This window comes from Elaeis guineensis, chromosome 11, assembly GCF_000442705.2.
Source record: "Elaeis guineensis isolate ETL-2024a chromosome 11, EG11, whole genome shotgun sequence".
NCBI classification, from domain to species: Eukaryota; Viridiplantae; Streptophyta; class Magnoliopsida; order Arecales; family Arecaceae; genus Elaeis; species Elaeis guineensis.
In genome coordinates, this window is record NC_026003.2 from 118,747,739 (window position 1) to 118,766,064 (window position 18,326).

The 18,326-nt window shown below is 36.9% G+C and overlaps 2 protein-coding genes across 6 annotated transcripts; one reads left to right on the forward strand and one right to left on the reverse strand.

Moving 5' to 3' along the window:
• The first annotated feature begins 425 nt into the window (after positions 1-425).
• On the forward strand, positions 426-6,196 carry LOC105053836 (probable glycosyltransferase At5g03795). 2 transcript variants are annotated; one of them, XM_073245997.1, is made up of 5 exons: positions 426-1,043; positions 2,615-2,901; positions 3,908-4,140; positions 4,356-4,513; positions 5,076-5,393. In XM_073245997.1, exons 1-5 carry the CDS (start codon positions 576-578, stop codon positions 5,193-5,195), a joined length of 1,266 nt encoding a protein of 421 aa, XP_073102098.1. In that variant the 5' UTR covers positions 426-575; the 3' UTR covers positions 5,196-5,393. The 2 variants fall into 2 exon arrangements, with proteins under 2 accessions (XP_073102098.1, XP_010933446.1); XM_010935144.4 differs by lacking the exon at positions 5,076-5,393 and adding an exon at positions 5,631-6,196 and having other exon boundaries at positions 434-1,043.
• A 1,709-nt stretch (positions 6,197-7,905) lies between these two features.
• On the reverse strand, positions 7,906-17,679 carry LOC105053835 (histone acetyltransferase MCC1). 4 transcript variants are annotated; one of them, XR_012135318.1, is made up of 9 exons: positions 17,523-17,626; positions 17,343-17,439; positions 17,024-17,198; positions 14,736-14,985; positions 14,474-14,618; positions 14,286-14,385; positions 13,974-14,202; positions 8,392-8,761; positions 8,159-8,294 (listed from the first exon to the last, which is right to left on the reverse strand). XR_012135318.1 is itself a non-coding variant. In XM_010935142.3 (6 exons), exons 2-6 carry the CDS (start codon positions 14,840-14,842, stop codon positions 8,120-8,122), a joined length of 756 nt encoding a protein of 251 aa, XP_010933444.1. In that variant the 5' UTR covers positions 14,843-15,027; positions 17,523-17,678; the 3' UTR covers positions 7,906-8,119. The 4 variants fall into 4 exon arrangements, 1 of the variants encoding a protein (XP_010933444.1); XR_833516.4 differs by lacking the exons at positions 17,024-17,198; positions 17,343-17,439 and having other exon boundaries at positions 17,523-17,679; XR_833515.4 differs by lacking the exons at positions 17,024-17,198; positions 17,343-17,439 and having other exon boundaries at positions 14,736-15,027; positions 17,523-17,679.
• Positions 17,680-18,326: the final 647 nt, after the last annotated feature.

Here is an 18,326-nt window from a genome sequence, read left to right on the forward strand (position 1 = left end):
AAAAGAGGGTACAAGTCTCCACCGCCTTCTCCCTACAAGTCTTCAAAATGCTTGCACGGTCGACCATTGCCTGTCAACCTTCGCACTTAAACATCATTATCAACCAAAATATGTGGGGAATTGGAGCTTTTATAATTAATAAAAGAAAGGATTCTTTTCAACCACAAAAAATATAAACTTAAAATTTATTGATTCAAATAACATTGAAGATAATTGATGATGCTAATTTTCCTATTATATGACAGCTGTTACACTTGAGTAATTATTAAACAACGGTCATCCTGCATGTGGGCTTTGGATATAACATGATAAGAGGCTCAGAATCGCCATTAGGAATTTATAAGGTCGTTAAGATTCTTATTTAACATTTAACGATGTTGGCATCTTTTTACCCGCAGAGCATTTTTTTATTACCTTAGAAAGAGTTCGTGCGGACGGTCGCAGGGAATAGAGTCAATTGCGCATCCATCAGCCCTCCCTTCGTACTCTCCCCAGACTTTCCCCAGCTCCCCACTCCCGTTCCGGCCGATCCCTCCCGCCGGAAAAACTCCGTCCGACGAGATTTTCCGGCGAGAATGGCGGGAAAGCCCTCTTCCCTGCCCGCCTGCTCTATCCAGCGCTCCCTCCTCACGCTCGCCGCCCTAACTCTGATCTCCTTCGCCTTCTTCTCACTCCGATCCCTCCGCTCTTCCCCCCGATACCCCTCCCACCTCTCCTCTTCCTCCAGATCCTCCCCTGGTGTCTCCTTCGACGGAGATCCCGGCGTTGGGGAACCCTCGGATCTCCCCTCGTCGCCGACGGTCTACCACTCGCCGGAGGTGTTTCGGAGGAACTACGCCGAGATGGAGAGGAAATTTAAGGTCTTTATATACCCGGAGGGGGATCCCAACACCTACTACCAGACGCCGAGGAAGCTCACGGGGAAGTACGCTAGCGAGGGGTACTTCTTCCAGAACATCCGGGAGAGCCGGTTCCGCACCGATGATCCTGATCAGGCGCACCTCTTCTTCATCCCGATTTCCCCTCACAAGATGAGAGGGAAGGTAGAGTTCTTGAAATTTCCCTCTTTTCTTCTTTTTGTTCTAATTTTGGCCATATTCGCGGTTTCTAAATCTTGAAATCTTATGTAATAAATGATGGATTTCATCATTCTTTCTTTTTTCCTTTTTCTCGGGTTTGCATTTAGTTACATATACACATATATGCCTAAATAGTCAAATTGCTCACGCACATGTTGTCAGATGTATTTGATTCGATAAGAGTTTCTAGTCGTTATCTGCTTCAAGAAAAGTCAAAAACTTTGGGAGTTCCAGCCAAGATGATGAGGGAGGGGGTTATGAGTTATTGCTGTTTGGTTGGTGTTTCATTAATGTGCTAGGATAGTGAAGCAGTCTTGAAGGAGGAATTTGATCAGGACATGAGCAATGCTTGGCCCACCGAACAGAAGTTGTCATGTCAGGTGGTGGAGATTGAGTTTTGGTGAGACTTGGATCGAGATGTCTGAGCAAGTTGTGGAGTGTAGACTATCACCCGGTGACAAAAGATAAGTTGGCTGTAATAGCTCATTTCAACGGGAAGGCAGTCTCACTCATTGATGCTTCCAGTGTATATGAAATCTCAAGGAAGCTCTTAGCCATCACATCAGTGGAATATGATAATTACGCTACATAATACTGGTTTGCTTATAGAGAATCATACACAATTGAACTCCCTGCAGATTGCACTTCAAGTGTTCTCGAATTCTTTCTTAACACTTCCTACTAAAATGATATTGTTTTTATGACTATAAGCGATTTGAGTTGAAGAAATTATCCAGCCAGTTCCATGGGCTCATTTTTGTGAAAAAAATGCACAGCTTCTCCAAGAGATGGAAATAATGGAATTATTCAGGCATGATCAGGGCAGAAATGCTTTGAAAATTAAGGATTTATGAAGATGATCCCAAATAGTTGGAGAAGGCATGATCAGGACAGAAATGCTTTGCAAACATTATAGGATGCAACTTGCAAATCTTTTTATTGACTTAAGTATCTTTTAATACTGATGCATCCCAAGTATCAGCATGGCAATGTGCAGCAAGTCAGACTTTGATTGGCACATGCATAATACACAATATTTTAAGCTTTTCCATATATGGCTCATAAGTTCTTTAATTTTTGGAGGCTATGGTATGGTCGCTACTGTACATTCTCTGCTCTTCAAGTGAAACATGCTTTGGAGACAACTCCTTAGGCTTTGGGTTAAAGAATGATCTTCTAAAAGTGAAAAAAAATATGGTGAAAAGGGGAAAAGAGTGGGAAGAAGCAGAATTTGTTTCAGCAAAAACTATTATAGTACATCTTCTCAATCTCCTTTTAAGCCCAAACTTGGTCTAACATAAATCAAGAGAATGCTATGTACTCCATACCCCACAAGACTAAAAGATCAAAAATACTAGTGGCCGGTTGATAGGATTGGTGGACTGGCCAGATGCAGCATTGACCATGGTTGTCTCGTTCTTCTCTATTTTTGTTTCTTAATCTTTTCTTCTCTTATTTTTGTTTCTTCTTTTTGAATTGCTATTTGATTGAAGTGTTGACATCTTTTTGAATGTAATATACTTTCGATTGTGCAGGGCATATCATATGAGAATATGACAATGATAGTTCAGAATTATGTTGAAGGCTTGATAAGCAAATACCCTTATTGGAATAGGACATTGGGTGCAGATCACTTCCTTGTTACCTGCCATGATGTTGGTGTGAGGGCATTTGAAGGGCTTCCATTTCTTATAAAGAATTCCATCCGAGTTGTCTGTTCACCAAGTTATGATGTTGGATATATCCCGCACAAGGATGTAGCTCTTCCTCAAGTACTGCAGCCATTTGCCCTTCCAGCAGGAGGAAATGATATTGAGAACAGGTTACAATATTTCTTAATTGTTTTCCTTGTTGCTCTAGCATAGAGACATTTATTTGAGACCTTCCATACACAATAGTAATTCTGTTATATCGATGATGTGTATCTCTAAATGTTTAATTGATTTTCAGCGGGATAACATCTTATAATCTAAATCATGTGAGCAGTTCATAAAAGAATCTCTGTATTTGATTTAACAATTTTTATGTAAAATCGATCAATTGCCTGTCACTCTTTTGCTTATTGCTAATCCCACAAGCGTTATCATGTGATTCTATCATTTCTATGATGCATTGATGATTGATGGTTGCTCTCCACAGGAACTTCATGTTAAAAACATAATTCAAAAAGAAGGAAATGATGGTAAGTGAACACTGGTATCTCTAACATTGAGAACATATTTCTCCTTACGGATTGCCTGTATTTTGTTTCCAGATAATGCATGTATGGCAGCTGATTATTTCAACTGAAAATTACTCTATACTATAACTTTTAAATTTACGGCTCGGTGCCAGTTTAATGTCCATAATCTGAAAAATATTCTGACCTAGTTCTACAGAAGACTATATTGATCCATGAAGCTGAATGTCTTTTTGTCTAGCAATCTGAAATCATTTTTCAGAGATGAAATATCTCTGATTTATAGCTTCCATTATGTAAGTATGATTAGGATGGTCAATGGTCTTGCATCTTTTAGTTCATCATGTATGTGACTTGTGAGGATGCACTTATAATTTCAGACAGTGCCATCACATATTTTTTTGGTTAATCTGTTCATTGTTTTCTTCTATAATATGAAGTTTTTATTTATTTATTTATTTTATACTTTTGTTTTTTTTGTGAAATGAGCCACCTCTTATTGCATAGCTTCCATGATATAAATGTGGTTGAATGGAATCTTGTTATGTCTTTTGATTATTCTGTTTTGTGCCTTCCGATAATGTGTAATTTTGGACCATGTCTTGGCACAATTTCTTCTCTAATAAATCATTTTTTAAGTGATCATCAGGACAGTACTTGGATTTTGGGCTGGACATCGGAATTCTAAGATAAGAGTTATTTTAGCACGTGTATGGGAGAATGACACAGAGCTTGCTATCAGCAATAATCGCATAAGCAGAGCTATAGGAGAGTTGGTATATCAAAAGCGTTTTTACAAGACTAAGTTCTGCATTTGTCCAGGTGGCTCCCAGGTTAATAGTGCTCGAATAGCTGACTCCATTCACTATGGATGTATTCCTGGTTAGAGCCTCATCTTTAAATGTCTTCTGGGTGGTAATATATATATATATATTGTCAAGGAAAGTTTTGTCATAGAATTGTGGGAAAGTTTTATCATTTATGACAAATTACTAGCTCTCTTGAAAGTACTATGTTTTAAAGTATACTACTATTCTTAGATTTCCTACTTTCTGTTGCATTTTGCTGATGAGTGCTCTTTTTCTCGTTCTTTTCAGTAATTTTATCTAATTACTATGACTTGCCATTCAATGACATCCTTGACTGGCACAAGTTCTCTCTCATTCTCAAGGAGAGTGATGTCTACCAGCTGAAGTCTATTCTCAAGGCCATATCTCATGAAGAATTTATTGCACTACATAAGTCTTTAGTTAAGGTAAGTTACTATATGCTATGCATAATTAGTGGTAGTCAAGATTCATAAATTGTTTGACTTAATAATTAATTTCATATATAACTGTTATAGTGCAAGTCTGCATTTTTCACTGTGTCATGCTCTAGTCTTTTATTGGTCCTGTAGTAGGCAGAATATGTGTATATCAAATACTGACTTTTATATTCTACTTGATATGGTGCTTTGATATAATACATGGTAGATGAGAAGTAACAAATTCCCATTAGTATCCTAAGCCATCTGTAGCAAATACTGATCATATCCTGTGGCAAAGACTAACATATTCTGTGTCATACCTATGCTGGTCAAGGGCTCATTCTGTCTGTATTATGGTATATGGTGTTGACCCTGGTGTGTACTGGCGTAGAGAGGTGAGCAAGTCTGTAAAAGGATTTGGAAGTAAAATATTAAGATATGAAACCTTTTCTCTTTTTTAAAGTAACATAGCTATAAACATGTTTTAAAAAAATTAACACTGTTTATAACTAATATGTAGAAGTCTAGGATGATGAGTCTTGCTAATATCCATGCTCATGGTTTGAAGTTTGTTTGGAACTTAAGAACCAAAACCAAGCACCTACATGGACACATGTACCAAAGTCTACGAGGAGATCCTCACCTGGATGGTCAAGATCACTGTCATAGGGGCACAGACCCCAGGTAATCATCTATGTTAATTTTTGATGTGACACTAATAGCTGAGACTCATTGTAGAAAAGTTCCAGCTGAAGTTCTTCCCAATAAAATTTGTCATGCAATTGGACAGATATTTATTCATTGTTTAATTTCTTGTGGGACATGTACTAGGGGAACATTATAGATTTCTTCCTATGTTGAACAATAAACATAGCATGTAGAAGTATCTAATGTGATTTTCTAGTAATTTGATTCGAATGCTACTACATTAAAAACATAACCATTGATAAAATATGAGATTATGGGCAACCAGTAATTTGGAATTCCTCTGGTTCCCCTCCTCCCCCCACCCCCCCCCCCCCCCAAAAAAAAAAAAACTCTAAACTTGTGATCCCAACAGCAAATACAAGCGCTAGATGTCTTCCCTTTGTTTCTTCTGAATATATATTTAATATGTTATCAGGTTCAAAAACACTTTGAGTGGCATTCACCTCCAGTTCGTTATGATGCATTCCACATGGTAATGTACGAGCTTTGGCTACGACATCATGTGATCAAGTACTAGACTCAGGGATTTCTGTGCGTCGGCTTTTTTGCACCAAGCTTGGGGATTGGTTAACAGGATCAGTCCCTTTGACATGTACAGCTTCAAGAGTGTAAGGATATACAAAAATTCTGTTCTTCATCCACTTCCTTGCATTTGGATAGATTGGTTAAAATGAGGCAGCAGTGATGTGAACCAGTGCAATGCAGTGTAGGTAGCCATCCAAGCTCTAAGCTGTTTCACCGTCTGTGTTGCGAATGGCATTTAATCATGTAATTTGAGTGGGATAATCAGGAGTATTTTTTGTGGGCACTCTGATTCTAAATTCTTCCCCATTCCATTATTACCACGGCCCTAATGTAATTCTAGGATGACAATTTTTTTTGTAAAATGCAATTTATTTGTTTATTTATTTTCATGTAATTGATGGTTGCAAAGAGTTGTGTTCAAAAGGTGTTAATATATCCACCAATTGATATGAGGTAGATCACCACTGAACATGGTAAAGAGGCATGTAAAGCTGCTGGACAAACAAAATAAAAATAAAAAAAGAGAAAAAAAAATAAAAGGAGTTAGTGTGATGTGCCAACAGTGCTCGGGTTCAATTGTTGGAACCCCTTCTCTTAAAAGCTTGCTCATGGGGGGAGGTATGGGGCTCAAAACGCTAGTTATGGCATTACCACCTTGTTTCTCAAATAAAGAAGAGATACTCAGATGAGTCATTCAGGTTTGCTAAATGACTTTATCAGTTGTAAACTTTAAATGAGACAAGAAGGCTTCCAAATTCCGGTAAAACATTAAGCTATCAGATGCTGGCTCTTAGGTCCGCACAATAATTAGTATAGCAGACTTCCTCCTTTTCGGAAGAGTAGGTACTGTAAGAAATTAAAAGTGGAAATTCTTGCCAACTGAATATATTCTTGTGGATTTAGTTTGATTGTAAGACTCTCCAGCTTGATTAGGATATCATTTCTCTTGGTAGACGCAAAGAACATATTTGATTATTGACCTAAGAATTGTTCTGTAGGATTTAAAATAAAGTGTTACACTGATGTTCCACTATGTGGACACGTTCTGATGATCCCTTGATGGCTCAGCAACCAACTACGTAGGCAGGTGTTGACTAAAATTATAAAATTCACCTAGTGATGCTATAAAAATCAACATCATGCCAGATATTCTCAAATAATTCTTGGATGCTTACAGTTTTTTTTTTTTTTTTTTTCAATTTTAACATTGATCGGGATGGAGAAAATGTCCATCATAATCATGAGTTAGGGATGCAGGGGGAAAGACTGAACCTCTCAGAGGAGATAGGATGGAAATAGCCTTTCAATAAAATTGGGTTGCAAAACAGATGCGTCAGTCACGCATCCTAATTGGTGAGCTTATGCCCGAAAGTCAAGATAGAGAATATGAGTTAGATCTCGAGAGGTAATTCAGAGTGAAGTAAGGCGTGTTTGAAAAAAAGAATGTTACTTTGGTTAAGGGTGTCACTTAGGGATTCTACCAGTAAGGAAGAACTAAGTACTTTTGAAGTTATAACTGATACAACAAGAAATCTTCAATAATGAGTACAATTTTTTTGTTTCTTCTCGCTCATTCGCTGTGCATTCCACTAAAACAACACGCAACGGTAATTGCTCTTTTAGTTGTTGTCCATGAAGGGCAGGCGCACCTTGCCGATGAGAAAAATCTATCGCCCTCTAGCCTTCATAACAGCTATCGCCCTCTAGCCTTCATAACAGTCACGCAAGTTAGCAGGAGAACTAAGAGGTAATTTTCTCGCAAGAACCTGCAGGGCCTTTAGTTTTCATTCCAAGACCGCGATCTTGGGAAAGCGAATTTAAAAGTGCATCGTTTGTACGCAAGAGAAAAGTCAAAAAATAGATCCCTTCTCCAGCCGCCTTCCATGCCATACCAAACATTTAAAAAAAAAAAAAAAATCAGCCTCTTTTCCAACACAGCTTCAGTGTACATGTACTCTTCTTCGCTGACCACCAATATGGTCAATTTTATCCTACACTATAGCTTCTTTTGCTGTCCTCACTGATGGTGATAGTTTCGTCTTTCCACGTGGCTTTACCATTAATTCAACTTGACACTGTTTGTAAAGAGTGTTAATTTTTTTTAAAAAATAATTAACCAAGATAGCAAAAATGCATAAAAGAATCTTGATGAAGAAATACTGAGATTAGTTAATAAAATTTGCCTTGATAAGACCTGAAAGTTTATTTTACAGTAAGAGGATAATAAATATGATACTAATGTAATTACAGATGTGTGATTGTTTACTGGGATAGAAAGAAAAGATACAACAACAGTTATAATCAATGGAAAAGTTAAAACTCGCAAGCTTCTTGACGGGCAAATGAGTTGCAAGCTTGGCCTGAGGCTGATACACCACACTAACATTTAGCATTCTCCGGACCAAGGAACCTCTTATTTTGAGTAACTAAAAGAGAGCTTGTTTCTTTACACTTGGACCATCTTGGGAGATTCTTTTCACCATTCCTCCACAGTTTCGCAGATAGCATTCTAAAGAAACCCCTAAAGTATGCTGCCACTGCTGCCATAATTTCTCTGCATTTCAAAAAAAAAAAAAGGCATACCATTCAAGGTGGTCAGTAAGGAAAAATAACAATGGAAAATTGCAACCGGTAAAACACGCTTGACACACCTGAATCAAAACCTAATTCCTTATGCATTAAGTATCAGAAGAAGGCAAGAAATTTGGGGTTTACTGTGACTTATGTAGGAAGCTTGTTTCTCAGAAGAATATGGACTCATCAATATCCGCATATTGCAAATCAGGTTGGAGAAGAGGATTTCCAGAGTCAAGGGATGACAGAGTTAAGATAGACAACTTAATACCACTGAACTTTAGTTTGGATGGTATCACCCTTTGCCACATAAGGCAAGGGGGCAGGGGTTCAATTCCGAAGAATGTTGACCCTCCTGGATCCCTATTACTCAGTGCCCTGGTTCCATGAATGTTAGGTTCAGTCTGCCTGAGGACCTGGGTTTCAGCCCAAGTGAAGGGGAGGGTACTGCATGTATAGGGTCAAGGGTGAGTTCTTAGAACCCTCTTAAATCTCAGAAAAAGGGAAAAAAAGGAGGAAGACAGCTTGATTCTAACAACTCTATAGCAGAAGTAGAAGAAGAAGTAAAAATTCACAAGTTGTGACCTAGATGATCATGTAGGAAAAGTTTGAAAAGAATAGTAGAATATGTCACAGGCATAATGAGGAAACTTATTTTCTGCAAAAAACAAATAGCAACTCTTATTTCATGATTGGAATTTTTTTCCTTGTTTTAAGTAACATTTTCATTTTTCCACAAAAAAGTTACATTTTCATTTGAAGTTCTATCATGGCCAACGGTAACTGCAAAAGCTTCTTTTATATCTAAAGCATGTGCGCACATGGACACAAACAGGAGTCTCATGATATAATGATAATAAACATGTGTGTTAAGCAAAGAGATGTTCCATGACCATTCAGGAACATGCTGAAAATAGATAACTTCTATCACAAACTGAAATCAGTTTTTCTTTGAAAAAAAAAAAAGAAGATTAAGGGACAAAGCTGAGACAATGTAAAGTACATATGTGCCCCTTTTAAAAACAACTTGTCAGAGGGAAAGTAGGATCTGCAAGCTCAACCAAGTAGGACATGAAACAATTGGCGGGTTGTACTAAGATGTTGGTAACAGAAGCACTTCAAGAGTGTGAAGATAATCATCATTATGTACTAGCACCTTGCACATACAATGCACATTGAGTCGGATGGTGAAGTGACACGGAAGAAGAAAGAGAGGAACAGTGTCCATTGGTTTCAAAAATATATATATATAAAGGATTTGGAGTCACTCTAGAAAGAAAGCCCAACTTCGACTCTTCAAGAGGGAAAGTCCAGAAATAACATAAAAGCGGTGTCAAAAGCTTGGGTAGAGTCCAACCCCAAAAATTTGCATTGTATATAGAGAAATATAGAAACATGGCAAATGCTAGGATTCAATGGCGACTAATGAAGATAAGGCTTTTGTCCTTAGAATATCAAAGAACAAGCAACAAAGAAGACATGAAAAATATAGAAGGCTAAGCCAAAAGGCCAGTGTAGTTAGGCACGCGCCGTATGACAATCCACAAAAAAAAGTCTGCTCTAAAAATAATGTAAGAAAAATGACTAGTTATTAGGTGTTACTTGTGATTGGAGAAGTAGAAAATAAATCACATTGGGAGCATTAGGAGTAATAATATACAGTTTCAATTAAAGATGAAATAATGAAAAATACAGTGGATTTGTCAGGAGTTGGTCAACTAGAACTTCAGAAGAGACATGCGTGATGGGTGTACACACTCAGAGGTTACACATGTACCATTGTTCAATTGAGGCAAAGAGGAAAGGGCTTCCAAAAGGAGGCAAAAGGATGGTAATTGGAATACCAATAGATGCATATGAAACTATGACAGATTGCAGTTTACATCGCACACTATGAAGAAAGCCAGGGTGGCTGATGAATGGTAATGAGAATTTCTATTTGGAAGTCATGTCCAGCTCACACCCCACCATCATTCTAATTCTCCAATAAAGAATCTTCTATTGCAATTATATGTTATTAAGACTGTCCTTCATGCAGGCCATTGCCATAAATTTTTATTTTGTTATCAACTTTCAAATCCAGATAAGGTATTAGCTTAAAATACAACCACCCTCTTTGGACAGCGAAAAACAACAAAATAGGAATTTCATCATTCTCCACATTTAGTTTTATTATATTAAAAGTAGCTTTCCAATATGTTTGAAGACCCTAACTTCCATGTGCTCACAGGTGCTCACCATTCAAACAAGTCAAGGTGTAACTGAATTAGAAAAAGCTGCAACAAAGTTGTGCTGAATTTGAAGCTAAATTATATGGGAGACTACAGTGGAACAGTAATCAGTAATATTTTTTCCAGGGACATAGTCGAAAATATCAAAGAGTACAAATGTCAAATTGATTACATAAATTGAAAGAGATGGTGGCAAAATGTCAAGGTTCAAAGAGCAAATGTTGAAGAAAGGATGTAGATTAAAATTGATAATGACAATAAAATATGGTAGACTTGCAAAGACATAGAAAGCTACGCTAAAGGCTTGTGATGCTATATAGTTGTACCATAAAAATAGTTCAAACTAAACAGAAGATAAATAGAATATTTTATATCTAGCTAAGACAATAAGAACTAGAATTGCAGTTCACGTTGGGAGCACTAAGGTATATAGTACTGATTCTACAGAATATGTATGGTATAATTGCAGCAAAATGGAACAGAAATTTTAGACTTTAGATATACATAAATGAAAACTCTATAAGAGCAATTTATTTAGAAGAACTGTATTTTGAGGTCCCATATGTTTACCACCATCTAAATAGATTGACATAAGACTACAAACATTAATATATATATATGTATAAGAAGTATATATATAAGAAGTATGAAAAAACAATAGGACATTCCAAGCAGAATTCATTTACCAGGTTTCTTGGTTAGATTTGGAAAAGAAAAAAAATAAAAGAGCGATTGAAGATTTAAAGAAACGAGAGGTCCTACAAGAGTTTTAGTGGCAATAGAAAAAAGCATGATATGAATAATAGTAATATATGGAAATTGATAAGAAAATATAGGAGGAAGTAACAAAAGTTTTGGTAAGTCATTGAGTTTGCTTTCACTGCACATTCTTTGCGTAGATGTCATGGTGGGATAAATGCATAGTCAAATATGCCAGGATATGCACAACCACGAAAGAATACGAGGCTCGTATCCACATGAAGTAAAATTTTGAACTACAAATGCAACATAAATTAAGGGAGGGGGGGGGGGGAGAGGGGGGTAAATTCCAAAATGTATTATAATTGAATGTTGAATGATTATTTTCTCTTAAATCTTTAGGGTCCAAGAAATAGGCTGCAAAAAAAATGGACAAGATTATCTGCAACGACTATGGCACATGTTTCTAGAGTGTTGTGGCCAGCATGACATTAAGTCTTGCAGTAGTTATAAGACAGTGGATTAATAATTTTACATGGCTTCAATGTTAAAATAGAGAAGACTTAGGCATGCAAGCTGTGTTGTAGAGACAAGAATACCAAAAAAGGTTGATATTACCGGGATATATAGGTGGGAGAGATGTCTCAGGGGACACGAAGACTTCCAACAGTTGTCAATAGCGATATGGAAAACCAATAGAAATAGTATGGTCATGAGGAAGGAAAACCAATGTATCATGCCAACAATATAGGATCTTGCATTTGTCACAAAGGAAAAAAAAAAGAAAAAAAGAGGGCATGACCAAATAGAGATCCATAAAGCCGACTCGACTAATTCAGACATGGTTTTGTAGATATGTTTAATTTAAAGATGACTTTAAAGTTCCACATAACTCTGAAAATGCTAGCTATGGGCAAGTACTCATCTACTATAAATCGTCGACCTGCATGACATAGGTTAGACATTCCTCTCAGGGTAACAATTGTATTGGTTGTTCTCTATAGTCCTTCTTGATCTGTTACCTAACATCAATGGTTGAGGTAAGTGAACATGATGCTTCTGAAGTGCTGTAAGTCGGGACACGGACATATGCATCGGTAAAAATTATAAGCTGCAGTCCTGTGGAATACAGAAATTAATGGGAATTTCTTAATGTGCATCCCATTTCCCTCATTCCTCCATGTTTCTACATCTGCCCACATATGAAAGGTTATTCTTCAGACACAGCAAATTAAAATCTGGTTTGTTCTTCGTTACTACCATGCTGAACATTCCATCCCTTCTTCATAAACATTAAAAAAAATCCCCTTGTCTAAACACAAGATTACAGTGCCCATTTTAAGATATTATCTAGGTAACTGATTTTAATGAGATTCTTAATCTATGGAAGTGATCCATGACAAATACAGCAGGGCTTCATAGGTAATATAGTAGCGGACATATGATATTTTTCCCTTTGAATTCATCCCTTAATATTCTAGCATATTAATAGGTCCATAAGAAAACAGATATGACATTCATTCATTTCCTCATAATTAGCTAAATTGTTTAATATAGATTATATGAAAGCAGTACAATGGTATATTCTGTCATTAATAGCAAAAAACTCACCTTTTATTATCACCCATTAGAAAACTCACTACATGTATCTCAATCAAGAGCTCACACCCAGAATGTCTGAAGTATACTTCAGAGTTCAGAAAGTCTTAAAAGTACTACCGAGGAAGATAAAAGCTTTTTGTTTTTCTTTTTTTTTTGGCATTTGGTGGGTGGGGGGTTCGGGGGGAGGGAAAAAGGCAATAATTGGTTTACCAATAGATATGAAGAGCTTGTTCTCATATTTTATGAGAAGGATAAACAATAGAGTCGTCATAGTCAGATAAAAAGAACTAAGGAGATAACATTTTATCAATTGATGCAAAGGTCATGTAAGAATAAACAGGGTGACAATGACTTTCTTCACAGATATCTATGGGAGAAGTTTGGAAGGGACCAACATTACAAAGAGAAAAAGGCAACTGAACCTGAATAAACTACTAATGGTGGTTGTATTCCTTTAGATCATAAATTGTAGTTTGCTGACCAGTGCCTAAGATGTCTAAGTCTATAGTCCAATGGTTTGCAGAACACTTTTCTACATTCTATAGCAACAGGCTGTTAAATGTAAACAATCATGATTGATTTTGAGGATTCTAAATCTTTCTGCTAAACGTCAAGGACTGAACGTTCAAAAGCCAAAACAACTCCGACATTCAGTCTTTCAGGAGTCAAACCACTACTGGATAAAATATCTCAAGTCTACCTAAAAGACTGAATAAAACTTTTACAATTTACGCACTTCTTTTAAATGCCAAATTTCCAGATAATATTAGACATTCTATAATTTTGAATTTACATCATCTAACCCTTGCAGCTGAATAATGATCAAAAGAAAAGAAAGATTTCTGGAGATAAACATCATACTTTTCACTTTTTCTCACTTGGAGCATAAGAACTGGGATAGGGAAACAATCAAAATGTGGAGTAAAAAAAAGTATGGAGTAAAATAAACAACCACTCCTGCAAGAAATGAGATTATGCATGGGACTAATTCTTCGAAGCATGTTAACAGATAAAGTGTCAAATGCATTTTTCAAATCTCCAAACAAGATGACATAATAATACAAATGACATTATATTGCATATATTTAGGATGATACTGTCCCTTTAAAGTAAAGAAAAACACTTACAGTGGAGAGCAGGGAGATTGACCCCCATTTACGTAGTACACAAACAAATATGAGTCATAATGCTGGCCCTGAATGTAGTAGAACTTTGGCAATCTTCTTACAAGCTTAAATAGCATCTTCTTATAGAAATTGATGGCTGGCTGGTTGTAAGCAATAACATGCAAATATACTGCTCTGCAGTTAGGAATGCTTGAAGAATATTTAATTACCTCCTGAACCAGTGAAGTAGCTGCAAAAATGATAAGAAGATGTTCAATTAAATGAAGCATAAAGGTAATGCACGAACTCATAATCATCAGAGAAGGTAACAACCTATGCCAAGATTTCTATAACGCTCTACTACACCAAGTGTCAATATATAAACTAGTATTTGATCATTTCTGGAAGCATTGTACCTGAGCAAATGCTCTATCTGCATGACCAATGTACAAATGCAAACTATTAGCTATACTTGAAGTTTTAAGGTGATGGCATTTCAAAAAATTGCAAGTATAAAACACCTCGCTTTCTTTTGCTGGCATAATACGCATAGTGACAAATCCAATTAGTTCATCATTTCGACCATCAGGCCTGCTGATGTCAACAGCAGCCCATGAGATAATGCCGTGGCCATTGACCACATTGAAAAAGAATTCTCTCTCATACCTGCAGATATAAATTTCTTCCGTGATTCATCATGAAAAGTCTAAACAGGCAGTATCTCCACAAGGCTTTACACAAATCATATCTGAAGCATATGCATAACAAAGTTACGATGCACACCTTACAGGAAATAAAGCAGCATGGATCTGCTCAAGAACTTCAAGATCAGATGGCCGTATGGGCCTATAAACAATAGTTGGACGATGTCCAGCTCTTGGGTCTAACATGGGAAGTTTCACTACTGATCCTCTGCAGCACAAGATATTTGAAGAATATGCATGTACACTCGTGGGTCCATTTACGCCACATCTGATTCATCAGGCATGCTGTCATCACTCATCTTTTTTTATCAAATTTGTGCTCTGGCAGCCTGTGATAATCAGACAATATTATAATGTCCAATTCCAATTCCCTAATAGAAGCAATGCGCTTGTTCATGTTAGATATCTTTGTAGAAAATGTTACACTAAATGCAATATTAGAACATAGAAAATTTACTAAATAAATGCGCACATACTTATGGAAACAAAAGCACACCACCAAATGTAGCCACAGTAATCTCCAATTTATTCAAATAAACTTTATTTAAATCATAATTTATCATTGGCCAGATGATTTTTTTTGAAATAGTTCTGATCAGGCTAATCGTTCACAAGTTATTCCTAATTCACTAAATTCATAAATTATTAACAAGCTTCTCAGAGAATATAATCACTTAATCTCATGGAATATTGATTGACCAATAACATTTGATGTTCATTAGCCACAAGCTTTTCTTTGTGCCACTCTCATGCTATCAATAAGGCATGCCCAAATTTATACTTAAGAGTGACAGTGAGAACCAATAAACTAATACAGGTACCTGATCCTTCTTTTTTTGGAATTTGGATACAACAGTTAGGATCCATCAGATTACCCAATTAGATTTCAAAGGAAAATAAATCAAAGAAGTTATCATATCTGGGATTCAAGTATGTGATGATGTAAATTGAAGAAAGAGGGTCCTACCCCCAACACCACCGCCCCCTGCCCCCCCGCCCCCCCGACAGGCCCTGAAGGAGGGAAAAAGCTCTATTAACCTAGTTCACCCCCTCCAGCTCCAAATACAGCCACCCAACCCCATTGAAAACCCTAATTTCATCTCCCTTCTAGCATGACCTCTGCTATCCCTCCAATTTGCATCCCTCTTGTGCAACTTGTGTGCTCCAGTCTCCTCAACACTCTTGACCGTTTCACCACCATCATTGCCCTACTTTACCCCTCGCTACCTTGTAAGTCTTGCCTCATTACCTACCACCTCTGACTGTCCTACTCCACATCTACAATCCCCTCTTTTTCTCTTAAACTTGGACTTGAAACTAAAAATGATTGCTATCATGTTGTATCCTTCATTATATACAATGATGTAGATTTCCAAAGACATCTCCATCCCATGGCCACCACCCCACCCCCAAATTTTTTCTCTAGTTGTGTGTATATGCTTTGTTTTAAAGAAGTCTTCCCACTGAATAAATCAATATATGATCAATCAAAATTAGAAAATTTTGACAACTATATCTAAGTCTAAATCCAAAGCCAACCCTATATGATGGGTCACAATTCCAAGCAACTACTGAGCAACACTATGAAGAATCCCTAAATACGAAGAATATAGATGAAGAGAGCTAAAGACCAGGTTTGACATTAAAACTAAATACATATCTAAGACACCTAATTGATCTTCATTGTTCCCTTATTTTATTTATTATGCATTCTTCTAATACTTCTGCTTAATTTTTTGCATTTTTCCCTGAATCCAGAATATTTTCCCCTACACTAAAATCAAAAATTCAAAATAGTGATATGCACATTCTGTTGAGAGGAAACATGTTAGAAGATACATTCATGTACCATCTTTGTATAGTTGCAACCTTTATAATTTGAAACTTGTTTCCCAAACCCAATTAGGTCAGTTGAAATTAGGAAGGTACAGATTGCCAAACAAATTGTTTTTTCTCGATCAAAGAAAATATAATAAGTAATTTGGAACAATTTTTTCAGGTTCCTTTTTCGAACTAATTGCAGAACTATAGTGAAACTCAGATGCATTAAATTTCCCTATAAAAAAGTGAGTCCCTCATGAGTGAACTCACACAATATAAGCTTCCAATACACAGATAAAAAGTTAAAATAAAATTAAAATACAAGCATTTAGAGGGTTCCACCACACTCATTAAGAAATCGAGAAAAGAATAATCAAGCTCTTTCAGACAAAGAGGCGATTTAAACATGACTAAACAATACTGAAACCCAAGAAAACCAACAGAAAAACTGAAGCAAAATCGAAGGCTGTCTCATCATTGCTGTTAAATCATTTTGCGAGCAAAATAATAAAAAACAAGAAACAAGAATCATCGAATTGTACATACCAAATGACAGAAACGAAACACTCGGATACCAAAATTCAATCCTTGTGGCAGTAAGCGCTAATGTAGATAGCTCTGACCCAAACGCATCCACTAGTCACCAAAATCCTACTACCCAGAACCATAAGCAAAGGAAAACTATATCTAATAAAAATCTTGATTCCGCACCAATATATGCCTACAAACGATGAATTGATAAAACCCATTAATTCCAATCCAAGGATAGCTCGAAATGTATCCCAAAAAACCTTTTTTTATCCTCACCAAAAAAAAAAAAACTATTTTTTTAGGACGGAAAAGATCAAGAAAAAAAGGAATTCACCTGAATCACGTCTATAGCTATAGGAGAAGGCCCATCAAACACAGATAAAACCAATTAATTTCAATTCGAGAATTGCTCGAAATTTATCCCCAAAACCCTAAATTTTAGGGCGAAAAAGATCAGCAAAAAGAAGGAATTCGAATGAATCACGTCTAAAGTAGATGGAACTGGAGCTGGTACCTCGATACATGGAAGAAGAATTCGGGAAGAGGCCCGACGAGAGATGGTTCCGTCGGCGGGTTGAGGGATCGGATCGGATTCTTTCCCCTCTTTTTCCTGGAGAGCACATTAGCGAAATCATAGAGGATTAGGAATCCCGATGTTGCGATACTCCGCCGGAACACCTTACGTGTTGCGAGAATCCTCATCTCCCACCCTTGGCGCTCCCAGTTTCCTTAGGTTCAGCAAATCAAACGAACGGACGGCAAAGATTTGTGAAATTAGAGCATCATGGATTTGGAAGATTCTGATCTTAATTACTCCACGTTGTTGTTGTTTTTTTTCAATTTTTTCAATTTTTTTTTTTTAATTTTTTCTCTTTTTTTTTTTAACTTTTTGGATACGCTTGTGTGTTCGTTGAAATAACTGATTTAGAAGATTATTGGATAAATGCATCCACTGGGATGGGTCATAAGCCAGCTAGGGTGGCGAAGACATCCATGATATTATGGCCGATCCGTAAAATGCCACTAGGATAAGTCATAAGCCACTAGGATAAGTCATAAGCCAGCTCCGGGTTATTATGACCGATCCGTAAAATGCCATCTGCCAACTGCCCTATTGATTTTTTTTGAGCGTAGATTCTCAAAGGTGTCCATGATGCATGGCATCCAACGGTGTATCGCACGCACCATAAACGGTTGCACGCGACTGCATGCGGTATACATCACACAGCCCTGCATCCATTCATGGCCATTATGATGGACAACGTACGTGATGTACCATTGAAGATCCGTACTACTACTTCTTCTTCTTCTTCTATTG